Raw genomic sequence first — 13,561 nt, 5'->3', positions numbered from 1 at the left:
TCCTGCAGCCGCACTGGAGCCTTCTTCAGCACATACCCCACGCAGTCATGCTTCACGTAGCCCTAGGGCAGGGGAGTAATGGCCCATCAGCTTGAGGACAGGACAGGACAGAATGTGTAGACAAAAAGGAGTGGAGGTGGAAGACAAATGCCAAGTGGTTAAGAACATGGACTTTGAAGACAGGATTCTGAAGCCCTTGGAGCTCTGTGATCATGGCTTGGAGAACTTAGGAGTGTGTGTGACGTGCGGCATATGTGAAGGGGTGCAAGCTGCAAGTGCCCCCCCCCCATTCCTGGGACCTCGTTTACCTCAGCCTCCACCTCGTCATAGTAACGCTTCTTCATCTCTGGCTCCCAGTCGATGGCAATGTATGGCTGGGCTGGAGGTGAAGGAGGTGGTCATGGGCCCTGCTCCAAGGAAACCTCCCTCCCACCTCCCCAACCCTGGCTCACAGCTAAGGGAGACACCATGAGTATCCTCGTTAAAATTCGAGCGGTCGCTGGTCCCGTTGGAGTTCACTGTCTGCAGGGTGAACAAGTGCTTGCGCCGTGCTCGCTGGGGCCAGTGAGATGGTCCAGGAGAGTTGTCCACAGGGGCCCGGCTCCCACCTGCAACTCTAGAGCTGGGCCCAGCCTGCTCTGGCCCAGGGTCTTGGGAGCTGCCCCTAGCCACATGTCCAGGCTTGGGGATGCTGTCCTTATCCTCCAAGTCTGCTAAGATTGGGGAGGATGTCAGAGATGGGCCTGTGTGAGCCCCAGGGTCTGAGTGGCAGTGACCATCCAGGTGGATCCTGCAGGGGTCAGACCTACCCCAGACACCCCACCCACCCATGGACCCTCCCTCCGGCCATGGGATCACTTGTACAAACCCTCATCCCTGTCTATTCTTTCACCTTTTTCTTCCTCACCTTTCTCATCGCCATCGTCCTCGTCATCTGAGCTGGGTCTGGTCACATAGCGTCTGTGGAGAGAACAGAGGAGACTCTCGTGGAGAAGAAGCTCAGAGAGGGCAGAGCCTGGGATTCACTTTGCTCACAACGGATGGGAAACTACTGGTAAACCTCACACAAATGGTTCTTAATGAGGAGCCCAGAAAGTCTCAGGAGATGACACAGAAACGTATGAAGAAGAAACTTGACAATGGAGGATCTGGCATGCCACAGTTAAGAAGTGTGGACCTTAAGTGGGATAAGCCTCTGGCACACAGACACACAATGTGCTGTAAATTTCAGCCAGAGAAGGCGTCTGAGGAGTGATTTGTAAGTGTGACATAAGGAAGAGGTTAAGCCAGACAGCCCAGTGCTCTGTGGGCTTCAGTAAGAATTCTGGATTTTAAGCCCAATGAAAATCTATCAGTAAACACAGAAATAAGCGAGCCTCTCTGAGAAGGAGACAATTAAGTACAAGATTAACTTGTCTGTATTTCATCCATTTTGTTCACCTCTGTATCCCCAGCATGTAGGAGAGGCAGTGACGAAGCCAGAGGTTTAGAGAAAGAAAAAAAACCTACAGGTTCCTCTCTGGCCATATGAAACTTGAGCTGTCTTCTGGCCATGGAAGGGAGGTAGCAGCCAAGTAGCTAAACACCCAGGTCTGAGCTTAGACCCCACCTCCCTGCCCCGTAGAGAGCAGACTCACGAGAGGCGGTACAACAGGATGTGGTACAGGGAGTCCCAGGAGAGCCGGTCCCGGGGCACTGACACCAGCAGTGGGTGCCCAAAGAGCATCAGGCCATAGTAGGAGTTGTTATAGTCTCGGGCTGGGGTGCGTTCCCGCAGGTAGATAGGGAGCACCACATCCTCCCTGGAGTTCTCACAGATAGCAGACCTGCCTGACACCTCATATCTGCAAGGGGTAGACATCAGATCATGCTTCATCAGGACACCCAAGAGGGATTCTTGGACTCTGCCCCAGTTGCTCTACCCATTTAGCCCTCATAACCCCAAAATTATTTTTAAAAGGGTCTGAAGAGTCATTCGGTGTTTTGTGCTTTGCAAACTGTTAGATGATTTACACAGTGCATTGTTTATGTGATGTTTTGTAAAGTACTTAGGTGTTATCAAAGCAGTGAGGGGGTGACAAAAGGATTTAAAACTATTTTTTGGTGGGGGGAACACTGCTTGGTTTACAAAGAACATTTCTACTCGTGAAGCACTTTCTATTTTAGTTACTACCCAAAGATTTCAAAGTTGTTTTGAATGCTCTCATGTTCAGAGAGCCTCTTAGTGTTCCCTATTTCGAAAATTGCTTTTGGTTTTTGAGGACTGCAATGTGAAGGAGTACAAGTCAATGTCTGATACATAGGAGGTGCTCAGTAAGGGCTGAATAAAATAAACAAGAAAATGGAGCCCTGCCCCACACATAAGGAAGAGGATGCCCTGTATATGGATCTGTCACTCCACCCCACTGACAGCCCCAAGCCCCTGCCCCACTAAGGAATATGGCCTAAGCCCTATGCAGGGCAAGTGCCCTGTCAATGAAACAGAGAGGGGAGAGGAAAAGTGGTTAAGCAAAGGAGGTTTCTGAAGAACCCCGACCTCCCCAATCCCTCCACTCACATGAAGATATCATCTCGGTCCAAGATGCTGCTCAGAGACTCCTCCAGCTGGTAGATCTTATAGAAGCGGTGACTGAAGACATCGGCCACCATCATCTGTAAACGGGATGTCAAGGGGGGATGGCTGGTCAGTCTGCAAGGTCTCCCCAGGCCCTTCAGCCTCCCTGCCCTTGAATCTCACCCTCCCTCCATCCATGGAGACTCACCCTTTCTGGGGAGACACCAGTGTGTTTGGCCAGGGCCACACACAGATCCGAGATCTTGCCTTTCTTGGGGACTACAAGCCGGTGCTGAGGGAAAAAAGTGTCCACAAGAGAGCAGAAGAACATGCAGTGAGTTAGTACAAGAACCTTGAGGTATGGCAGAGTAATCAAACTGGCTCTTGACTATATGTTATGTCCCCAGATCCCCATTTCCCCATACCTGCTCTGGCTTGCGGCGGGGGTCCATGGAGACAAAGAAGACCTCCATGACTCTCTTGTGGCTGACAGGCAGTGGGACACTGAGGTAGCAGAAGGGATCGAAGGTCACAGACACGTTGCCACAATCAGGGCACACCAGTGTGGACTTGAAGAGGCCATGGAAAGTGTCCACGATCACAGAATCGTTCCGCCGTTTGTGGTTCTGCCAGGCCTCCTGAGCGACCTCCTGTTGACAGTGTCATGGTGGGTGGCTGGGCTTGCCCAGGGCAGAGGGAACCATGGTTTGGGGTGGATGTACACGAGGTTAAAGTTAAGATTAGGGCCACTTTAAAGTTCAGATGTAAAGTTACAGGTAGGGCTGTCTGGAGACTGTGTTCACTGACAGGGTTGGGGTTTATTCTGGGTAGTAGACTGAATGGAGGTTAACTCTGGGGTAGGTGTGGCAGCATATGTGGTACTGGAGCCAAGGTTGGGAATGAGGCTGGCATTGAAGTCAGGGGTGGGGTGGGGTGGGGTGTGGGATACCCTAGGGACGCCATAGAATCCCTGAGGCAGAGGTCCCAGTGGCTTTAATGGGGTCCTCAGGTTGGGGTTCTTTCAGGAGTGCCTACCTGATCTGGACGCCCAGCAGCATCGCACAGCTCCACATATTCCTTCTTCTTGACACGATTGAGGTCCTCATGCAGCCCATCCAGGAGGAATGACAGCAGCTCCTGTGAGTCGTGCTGCTGATAGCCCAGAAACTGGGACGCAAAGTGGCCGACCTTGGTCTGAGAAAATGGGCAGGGCCATCAGAGTAAGAGGGTTAGGAGAGTTAACAGACAGGGGTGGGTAGGGGGTAGCCCAAGGCTGAGTCACACACCTTGAACACTTGCGGTACAATGGAACGGTGGTGGCCAGACCAGGCCTGCTTCACCAGGTCCGCATAGGCCTCTGCGATCTCACCCTTCATGCCCAGTGGGTTGCAGAAGTTGAGCTCCTCAAGGTAGCGATTTTTGAGAAAGTACTCAGTGAGCTGTGGCACGTTGCTGAGGCACTGCAGGGGCAGGGCCACGAGAATGAGGTGAACAAGGTAGAGACAGAGAAGAAGGGGAAAGAGGAAAAAAAGAAGGCACAAAGGGATAGGGGAAAGAAAGGCGCAGGAGCGGGAGAGAGAAGAGAGTAGTATTTCAGGAGAAGAAAGAATGTGGTGACCAGAGGGAGAAGAGGAAAAGCGGGGGGCCAGCAGAGAAGGTATTGATGTTTCAGGAAGGAACATGGGCATGTGAAGTCAGACTTGCGGGGCCTTAGCTTCCAACCCGACCCCTTGCCCTGCAGACCCCTTAACTCTGTCTCTAACCTCCACTGCTTGAAGCCCACCTCTGTGGCTATGCCAGACATAGCCCTAATGGCCCCACCTGCAGGGCCGAATTCATGAAGCACGTGTTGCCCAGGTTGGTGAGACCACAGATGCCTGGCTGGCCCTGGAAGTCCTCATCCTCCTTCGACGCTCTATTCCTGGGGTAGATAAGAAACAATCAGCTAAGGGCTTACTACATGCAGGTAAAAAGTGCTCACAGGCTCTGTCATTCTGCCTACTATGGGACCCCCCCAATCTGGACCAGATACCCCAAGGGCTTACACAGCATGCGTCTGTGCACTGGGCCAAGTGCCATCCTTGCTTCGGGTCTCCATGATGATCAACTGGTTGGAGGAAGAAAAAGAAAAGCAGAAAAGGAATTCATAGAGGGCTCATGGGCACCCAGTCCTCATCTCCCCCACCGTAGGCACCGCTAGGGAGCAGAAAAGCCTTCCCCACCCTTACCTGCCCAGACTTGAGAGCAGCGTCAAACACTGTGACACGTGTGTTACACAACCTTTCAAAAGAGCCCTGTGCTTTCTCGACCCACAGCCGTGTCTCTTCCTGGGGGCTCACCAGAAACTGCTCTCGAGCAGTGCACGAAACTAGGTCTGTGGAGGGTGAAGGAACACATTTGAGGTCGTCCTAGGCCCCTGAATGATTGACCCATCTCAGCACCAGACCTCACCTCATCCCCACAGACCTTGTACACCCACCCAGTCAATACCTTGTATCTCCAATAAATCTCCCAATGGCTGATCCACTTGAGACTTTCAGCAAATATCCTCCACCACACCAACTAAGCCACTGGAATGCAGCTCACATACCCTCAGGACACTAGGGGACTCCTCAGGGCCTCTACTGAACTTGACCAAGGCCTTCTCAGTCCTCCAAAGTCTGCCCAGTGCCTTCTCGGTCTGCCACAGCTGAACCCCATGCAGTCTGAGGTAACTGAGCTGTGACCCGTGGCTGGGAACACCAACTCATTTGTGACTCTTAGACTCACCAATAGAATCTGTTTGGCTGAATTCAGCAGTGTGAGGTGTGCCCATATCACTGTGCTGGACAAGCAGCAGTTCTACTGGGTACACTTCGACCTTACAGAAGCCGCGTAGCTCCACGACCTGGTAGGGTAGAAGGGTACACAGAGGTATACCCACACAGCATATACACACAGGCACAGCACAATGACCTCTGAGACCAGAGGAACACACATACAAGTGAACACAAATAGTAGATACACCAAGATAGCTTATAATGACCTGAGGGGAGAGGACTGAAGACACCGATGGATCTACACAGCCTATGTGGAGACACATGTACACTTGGGTCTGGACCCATCCTGGGCCTATGAGGCCTTCCTCCTACCCTACACCCCACAGAATGTATCCCCGAGCACTCTCCCCACCCATTATACCTTGCGTTCAATGGGTGGTTGGCCATGCTCTAGACCATACCAGCTGACCAGGTAATGCCAAGCAGCTGCTGGGAGCAGCACATAGTCTTCACCTTCTACCAGTCCCTTCTTGAGGCACCAGTTTACCTGATCTGTGGGGGGTGGTGGCAGAAGAAGAATCAGAGAAGGAAAGTAATGAGTCATCTGGCCATCTTACCAATGACCTAGCACAAAGAAGGGGCTTATGATCGTTTGTAGGGACAGAAGGGACAAGAACTCCAGGGCTAGGCTGATGTGGGGAGGCAGAGGTGTGGTACCTTCAAAAAGCTTAGCATTGTTGATGCAGCCGGGGAAGGTGCTGGAGTCCTGGTCTCCTCCCTGCACGTACACTTCCCACTGTTTGTACCAGTGCTGCTCCACAAGGAACCTGGACCAGACAGGTAACGGGTGTCACATGGTTATTTGGGGTTAATTTTACCACTTCTCAAGATTATTAGACTAAAAGCATCAACACATTATAAGTCAAGATGATGAGTTTCATGTACACCTAAACTGACAATGTTATATCAATTATACCTCAATTTAAAAAAATTCCTCCCTGAATTCCATGCACGCACGTGCGCACGCGCACACACACACACACACACTTCAGCATCATATAAAAATAAATTAGAAGCAAAACTTATTCACTGAAACTTAGATTTAGACAGATTACCTAACTTCTTAGGACACTAAAAGATTTGATTAAGAGCAGAAAATGTGCTCAATAAAGGGTAAAAAACCCACACCCACCGTGTAAGGAAACATGAGGTTTTAATATAGAATAACCAATAATTCACTTGTATTAGTCTGTGGTCTAACACAGTTATATTAGGCTCAAAATATCAATTATTTGTGGCTAATGTTATAAGGCTTTAGCCACTTGTTAAGTGTGTAGTGTTTCTAACAAGGACACATTAGTGGAGGCAAAAATCTTCAGCGAAGAAATGGATTATTAAATTCTGAAAATCTAATCAGAAACTGAAAAGAATTTAAAATGCTAAAAGAATCAAAAGGTTTCCCTTCAAAGACTGCATATTGCCATTTTTTCACTTAGGATTTATTTTGGCTTTATAAGACATTTCTGAACGTATGGTGACTAGCTCATTTTTTAAAAAATTGTGGTAAAAAACATACAACATAAAATTTACCATCTGATTCATTTTTTAAATGTACAGCTCGACCAGCTCTTTTAAAGGAGGAACTTTTATATGCACTACTAGGATAAATGTTTAGGACTGTTGAAATCTGCCTTTGTAAAATGTCAAGAGAAATTCTCAAGTCTAGAAAATACTTGACATATATTAAATGCTAAATGAATGTTAGCCGTTCCTGTTTGATTCCAGGTATTTGAAATAAAAGCTCACACACACAGATACACAATTCCTGTCCCACACATACAAACCTGCCCTGCTATGGAATTTATGACAAACAAAAAAGGCAATCCCAAATATTTAACAGCCTCAAATAAACATTTTTTTTAAAATTATAAAACTGATTTTAAAATTTGGATTATTATATTGGTTTTCTAGCAATTTAACCCTATAAAAGGGATTCTTTAAAATGGCCACTTTCCTTTCTTTATAGTTAATAAAAGGATTAGAGATGGTGGGAGGTGGAGGAATAGAAAAACCTTGGAATAATCACAAGTCAAGTGGATAGGCAAACAACTGTGGGGGTTGTTTTTGTATTTTTGGCTGCACTGATCCCCCACAGACCCTGCACTTCACTCAAGTCAGGGACACAGCCCCGCCCCCACCCGGGTGGCTCGAGCCAAAGACCTCCCATCACTCATCTAAAAGATCCTAACACCAACCCTTTACACCTCATTCATGGTTTTCATGGCCACTGATAGTCTGAGGTTAATTTATTCAGTTAAGCTAATTTATTGTTAATAGGACTCTTAATGCAAAAGAAGGCACCGCTCAACTTTTTTATTAAGCTTATTGGGTAACATTGGTTAATACAATTATATAATTTTCAATTTTTTTTAAAAGCAGGTTTTTAAGGAAAATTAACATTAAAAACACTATAGGGGTAAGCAAAACCACCAGACCTGGCTACAACCTAAATTTCTAAAAGCTTCATAGAATATTGAAGTTTTACACAAATTTTCACAAGTTACTACCATGTTTAATTCAAAGACACCTGAAACATTTTTAACCTCTCTGAAATTGGTATGTCTAACAATCTGTCAGCCCAGATGGCAATCATAATAGAGTTGTCATTGCCTGACTGCAAAACACCTACGCTGTTATATTTACCCCTAGGTATTTGATTTTTTTTTTTTTGGATGCTGTAGTAAAGGGTATCTTTTACATTTTAATTTTCTAAGTTCTTGTTACTAGTATATAGAAATACAACGGATCTTGCTGAAGTCACTTATGTTTATTTGCGCTTCTTCAAATTTGTTAAAATGCTATGAAATATGTGCTTATGGAAATAAATTACTAAACAACATTTCTGTCTTCTAGTTTTCACTTGTGTCTGGAGAAAGAAAACTGATTTTGGTTAAGATGATAATTTACATAATTGGTTAACTATATAAAGTACATTACAGAAATATAGAAATATGGATATAAAGAGATGATTTCCTACTTGTTTATTAAAAGGTTGTTAGCATGTTCAGATGGCAAATGTAATACTACATTGTTCTAAATTTATTATTTACCTATCTGCATGAGCCTAAATACATATAAAGGCATATAAACAAATCCTTTCCTGTAATTTGTTAAATGAATAATGTACCAAAGAAGAAAAATTAGAATTTGGGCCTTTTCCTGTAAAATGACTGCATTAATTTATGCCTAGATTAGATGCTTTTTTAGTCACCAAATTATTAACTCTTGGTGCTTTCTGACATCCTCTTAACTCATTTTAAAAAATACCTTAACTCATTTTAAAAAGAGATTCCTTGCTTTAAAAATAAAAGTTAAGCTCCTAATAATCTTTGCAGTTTATCACTGTTTTTACAAAGTTGACCGACTATAGTATTTCTTGTCTTTACTTCAACTTACATCTTGTCTTTTCTAACAACTATTCTTGATTTGTCTTTCCAAAATTCAGGCTCCAAATTCAGAATAACAACACTATTAAAATGGTCTTTTATATTTAAACTATCTCTGGGAGATTGAAAAAAGATTTGCTCTATAAAAGGAATAATAGGCATAATTAGGTTTATCTAAAATTCTCCAAATTTTAATTAACTTAAATGTTTTATAAAAGCGTTTATTTTCAAACTTAATATTTAAAAAAATGACAAGACAAAAGTTTATCTTCCTAGGTGAATAATGGTTACATATATATAATTAGATATGCTAATATATTTTTCAATAACTGCATATTTTTTCAAGATAAAAATCATACTTGTGTTCAAGCAACAAAGACTGGTACAGTAGCTGTCTACCAAGAGTCCCCTCTCCAAGACTCTAGATTCACGAACCCTTTTCCCTTTTGGTTCATGAAAAGTCTGAACAAACACTAGGAATACTAACTCAATTACCAGAGAATTGTCAGAGGTCTACTGTTTATTTCAGTCTTTCATTAGATTCAGTCGCCAAAGCATCTCCTACCTCGTGTAAGAGGTACAGCAGCAATCACCAAGCAAATGTGAAAATTTCAGTTGATTTAATTCTGGGGTCTTCATTAAATTAATTGTTCCCCGTGCTGTGCAGCTTTTTCCAGTAACAAAAATCCTGCAACATCTCTAGGCTAGTCCCTAACCTTCAATGAAATGTTATTGCTTTCCCTTTACACATCAGTATCCATTCTTCAACACTGAACCCAACCACCCTTTCTTCCTTTACCTGAACAAAGAACCTCATGCTTGCTTACTTCTGTTAGGAAACTACTCACACCCTACACAGACCTTCTAGAGACTCCCTCTACTTTTCCTAATTATGTTTGTAGATGAATCACCCTCAAAAACAAAAACTACAATTTGCCAAGGAATACTATCATAGATTTGAATTTACTCTTAAAATATAAGCTTCTCTTAGAAATTAAATAAGTTCAGATGGCAAAAATACTTAATTGCCCTTGCCCAGACCTACCAGCTGACAAAAGATAGAAGGTACAAATATTAATACTGATATGAAATATATGATTTGGGGGTTAGTCAGTGACTTCAAAATGCTTTATAAACACAAATTTCCAGACCACTGCAAACACCTAGAAAATAGACGGCAAATTAAAGAAGCTTGAGATGCTTTGCTCTTACCTAAATAAACACAAAAAAATGGAATCAAGGAAAAATGCTTCATGATAGCCACAGCAGCGGAGATAACTGGCTTTCATACTGAACCAACATTGATGGGGTAAATTTTTTTATTGACAGAACATAACTTTTTTTCACATAGCATAAAATTAACCATTTTAAAAGCAAACAATTCAACAGCATTTAGAACATTCACAATGTCGTGCAACCACAACCTCCATCTAGTTCCAAAACATTTTCAACAGCCCCAAAAGGAAATCCTGAATGCCTCTAAAAGAGATATAAAAAATATTCCAGTTATTGTTTATTCTCAGGATGGACTGAGACTTTTCCTTGCTGGATAACTATAGCGTAATAGAATATACATACATATATATGTGTGTACACACACACAGACACACACACACAGACAGACACACACACACACACACACACACACACACACAGAGCTTGGTTTCCTAGTCCAAATTTAGAGAATCTCAACCTTTTAACAGGAGTATATATTTCACCAGTGCCTTGATTAAAAAACTCTGTAAGGTGGACAGACTTCTCTGTAAAGACCCTCAGGTGAGAGCCCGCTTGAGGCGTTAGAGAACAGCAAGAGTCCAATATGGCCGGATGGAGAAAATGAGGGGGAGGGTAATCAGAAGAGAGATCAGAGAAGAAATCAGCCGGGGACAAGCCTCGCAATCATAAAGCCTTGAAAAATCATTATAAGAATTTTACCATATACAATGCATGAGAAGCTGTTAAAATGTTCTGAGGTATGGGCATAAATTATGTTTTTAAAGGAATTACTGTGAATATAAAGAGGAAAACAGTACCTTTACAGTGGAGAAACCGAGCAGATACAACCTTCACTAAATGATCAAGGCTAACGTCACCAATGACGTCATGTGAATACCATGTACCACCTGATATCGATACACACAGTATGCATCCAATATAATTTCATATATATCCTCCATGAAATGAAAGCTTAGACCACAAATACTATTTGGGGATGCATACAGTGGTGGAAAAACATTAACGAAGTTAAAAATTCAGGATAACAGTTTCCTGTGGAGCAGAGAGGGGGCTTTTCATCTGGGAGGGGCACAGAAGGATTTCCTAAAGTAACGGTCTGAATTTTAATCCGAGTGGTGAATTCACAAATTTTTGTTTTATTGTTCTTTAAGTTTTTTACTTTAAAATAGACTCAGAATAATTGTAAAAATAATACAAAGACTTTTCGTATGCCTTTCATCCAGATACCCCAAATTGAACATTTTACCCATTTGCTCGATCATTATTTCTTCAAATATTTTTATATATTCTATTTTTCCAACCATTTGGGAGTAAGCTGCTTACACGATGGTTCTTTAACCCTAAATATTTCGGCATGTTCTTTCAAAGATATTCTTTCCTAACCACAATAATATTATCAAAATCTAGAAATTAGCAGTACTAATATCTAATCTACAGACCTAATCAAATTCCATCTATTTTTCCATTAACATCTTTTACAGTAAAAGAGAAAATTAATTTTATGAGAAACAAAGCCTGATTTTTAAATTATTTATTTATTTCCGCTCCGGGATCCAATCCAGGATCGCACGTTGCATTTAGTTATCATCACTCGTTAGATCCCATTAATTCCTTAAATCTGGAAAAGTACTTCATTTTTTGTCTTTCACGACCTTGAAATTTTTTAATAGCACAGGCCGTTTATTTTTATGGACTGTCCATTAATTTGGGCTACGTAAACGTTTTCCATAATCTGTTTAGAGTTTACGTATTTCACAATTTCAAAAAGGAGAAGCAACTCAGCAAGAAACAAAATGAACACAGAAACAGTACATTACAAGCACTGGTTAGCAATGAAATCGGTATAACAAGACGATTTATCAAGATACTCATTGACATTTTTTTTTAAATAGCTCTTTTTTCCTGAGAAAAACGAAACAGTACAAAACAGAAAACAAATGTAACATCGAAGGCCCCTCCCGCGCCAATCACCTGAACTTTCTCCCGTCCTGTGAAGAAAGCCTCGGCCAGAGGTAAAAACCTCGCCGCGTCACAAACTTTGCTCAATCGCAGGCGCCATTTTCTGCTTCACTAGCACCACCTCCCCTCTGCTGCAGTCTTTCCTCAGCCTCAGAACATGCCCCTCGGCCCACGTCACGAGCCTCGTTCCCAGGCGCCGGCTCCCTCCCCCCGCCCACAGCCATTCGGCTTCGGATTTCGCTCTTCAGCCTGACGTAACCGCCTTGCCTTGTTCTCAGGCACCGCTGACCAACCAACCGCCCCCGCCCCGAGATTTACCTGACGCCATGTAAATCACACCACCCCCCGCCGGGTTCCGTCGCCGTGACCGCCTCCCTCCCAGGTTCCAAGTACCACCACGCAGGCCCGGGCCCACCCCTACGGCCGTTTCTTCTCAGGCTCCGCCCCCCGTCTCTTCACAACAAACCCCATCTTGTTCTCAAGCATCCGGCGCCGCCATCCAGGCCCCGCCTCTTTCCCAGACCAGACGATCCACTCACAAGCACTTCCCCGCCCTTGTCGTCCTCCATCCTCGAGGCCACTCCCCTGCCTCCACAGGAGTTATCCTGCGGACTTCGGCGTTCCGTCCCCCGCCATCGCCAACACCCCCCTGTACCCTCAGCCGAGGCTCGGTTCACAGCCCTGCCTCACCAGCTTTCGCCAGCCCGCAGTGGACGCTCTCGCCCACTTTCGCCATTCTCGATCTGGCGCCGCTGGTTCTCCAGACTCGGCACCGCTTCGCACTGTGGCTCTTGGTCCTCGGCCGCAGCCGGCAGATTCTCTGCGACCGCCGCCATCGCTATTCGCCCTCCCCTCACAACCCCTGCAGTGGGAGATAGGAAGAGGGCCCTAAATTGCCACTTCCGGATTCTGGCCCCGGAAACGGAAGCGGAGCCCCCCAAACAGCCCGAGGGCTTCTACCATCTTAGATGTGGACCCCACGGTAGGACGCGTCCAAGCGTTAGGCGGGCGTTGGGCGGTGGGCGGTGATCTCTGCAACTAATAGGCGGGGTACAACTTCCAGTTGAGAGCTAAGAAAGACAAAGGTGCGTTGTGGGATTCTAACGCCATGTTGAGTCCGGGCAAACGGTTGTGTGGAAGGTGGAGGCAGAAGTCTCGAGGTGGACGAAGACATACTGGGGCGTGCTCAAGGGCACACCAAAGTTCCGGGTCTTCTCGGTCGGTGCTCTGCTGAGGATCACGGATCACTACCCTGCGAACGGCTTGTTAGCCTGAGTAGAATGCCCTTCCTTCAGTGCACTACCTTTCTTGTCCATCAAAACCCAGTGCGAAAGGTCACCTCCAGAGTGCTACCTAGGCCTGCGGGCCGCTTACCTGCCTGAACTAGATTCTCTCGACAAATGTGTTGAAGGGAAGTCAGCCCCAGGCCCTCTGCATTTGTCGGAGTCACGGGAATGATAACTAGTAATAGCCCCGTTTAAGTGCTTTTTTTAAAAAATAGCAGATAATAACACTAGCCCATGGGCATGAGACAAGCTGAGGAGCAGAAACGTTGTCATTTTGCACCAGCTAGTAAGTGACTAAACTGTGGTTGGAACTCAGGAATT

The 13,561-nt window shown here is 45.0% G+C and overlaps 1 protein-coding gene across 1 annotated transcript in view; it reads right to left on the bottom strand.

Moving 5' to 3' along the window:
- USP11 (ubiquitin specific peptidase 11) overlaps positions 1–12,821 on the bottom strand; it is a 15,287-nt gene extending 2,466 nt beyond the window's left edge. Inside the window, exons 1-17 of the mRNA XM_025043393.1 lie at positions 12,645–12,821; positions 6,031–6,140; positions 5,735–5,865; positions 5,324–5,441; positions 4,783–4,928; positions 4,600–4,661; positions 4,376–4,475; positions 3,841–4,014; positions 3,590–3,748; positions 2,980–3,204; positions 2,763–2,846; positions 2,558–2,652; positions 1,638–1,844; positions 908–960; positions 468–710; positions 309–379; positions 7–62 (exon numbers count right to left, since the gene is read on the bottom strand). Of these exons, the coding sequence (XP_024899161.1) occupies positions 7–62; positions 309–379; positions 468–710; positions 908–960; positions 1,638–1,844; positions 2,558–2,652; positions 2,763–2,846; positions 2,980–3,204; positions 3,590–3,748; positions 3,841–4,014; positions 4,376–4,475; positions 4,600–4,661; positions 4,783–4,928; positions 5,324–5,441; positions 5,735–5,865; positions 6,031–6,140; positions 12,645–12,790 (2,180 nt within the window). The 5' untranslated portion in view covers positions 12,791–12,821. The remainder of the gene's footprint in view (positions 1–6; positions 63–308; positions 380–467; positions 711–907; positions 961–1,637; positions 1,845–2,557; positions 2,653–2,762; positions 2,847–2,979; positions 3,205–3,589; positions 3,749–3,840; positions 4,015–4,375; positions 4,476–4,599; positions 4,662–4,782; positions 4,929–5,323; positions 5,442–5,734; positions 5,866–6,030; positions 6,141–12,644) is intronic.
- Positions 12,822–13,561: the final 740 nt, after the last annotated feature.

Source organism: Pteropus alecto, unplaced genomic scaffold (assembly GCF_000325575.1).
Source record: "Pteropus alecto unplaced genomic scaffold, ASM32557v1 scaffold392, whole genome shotgun sequence".
Lineage (NCBI taxonomy): Eukaryota > Metazoa > Chordata > Mammalia > Chiroptera > Pteropodidae > Pteropus > Pteropus alecto.
The sequence above is the reverse complement of the archived record's forward strand: the minus strand, read 5'-3'. Positions and strand labels throughout refer to the sequence as shown.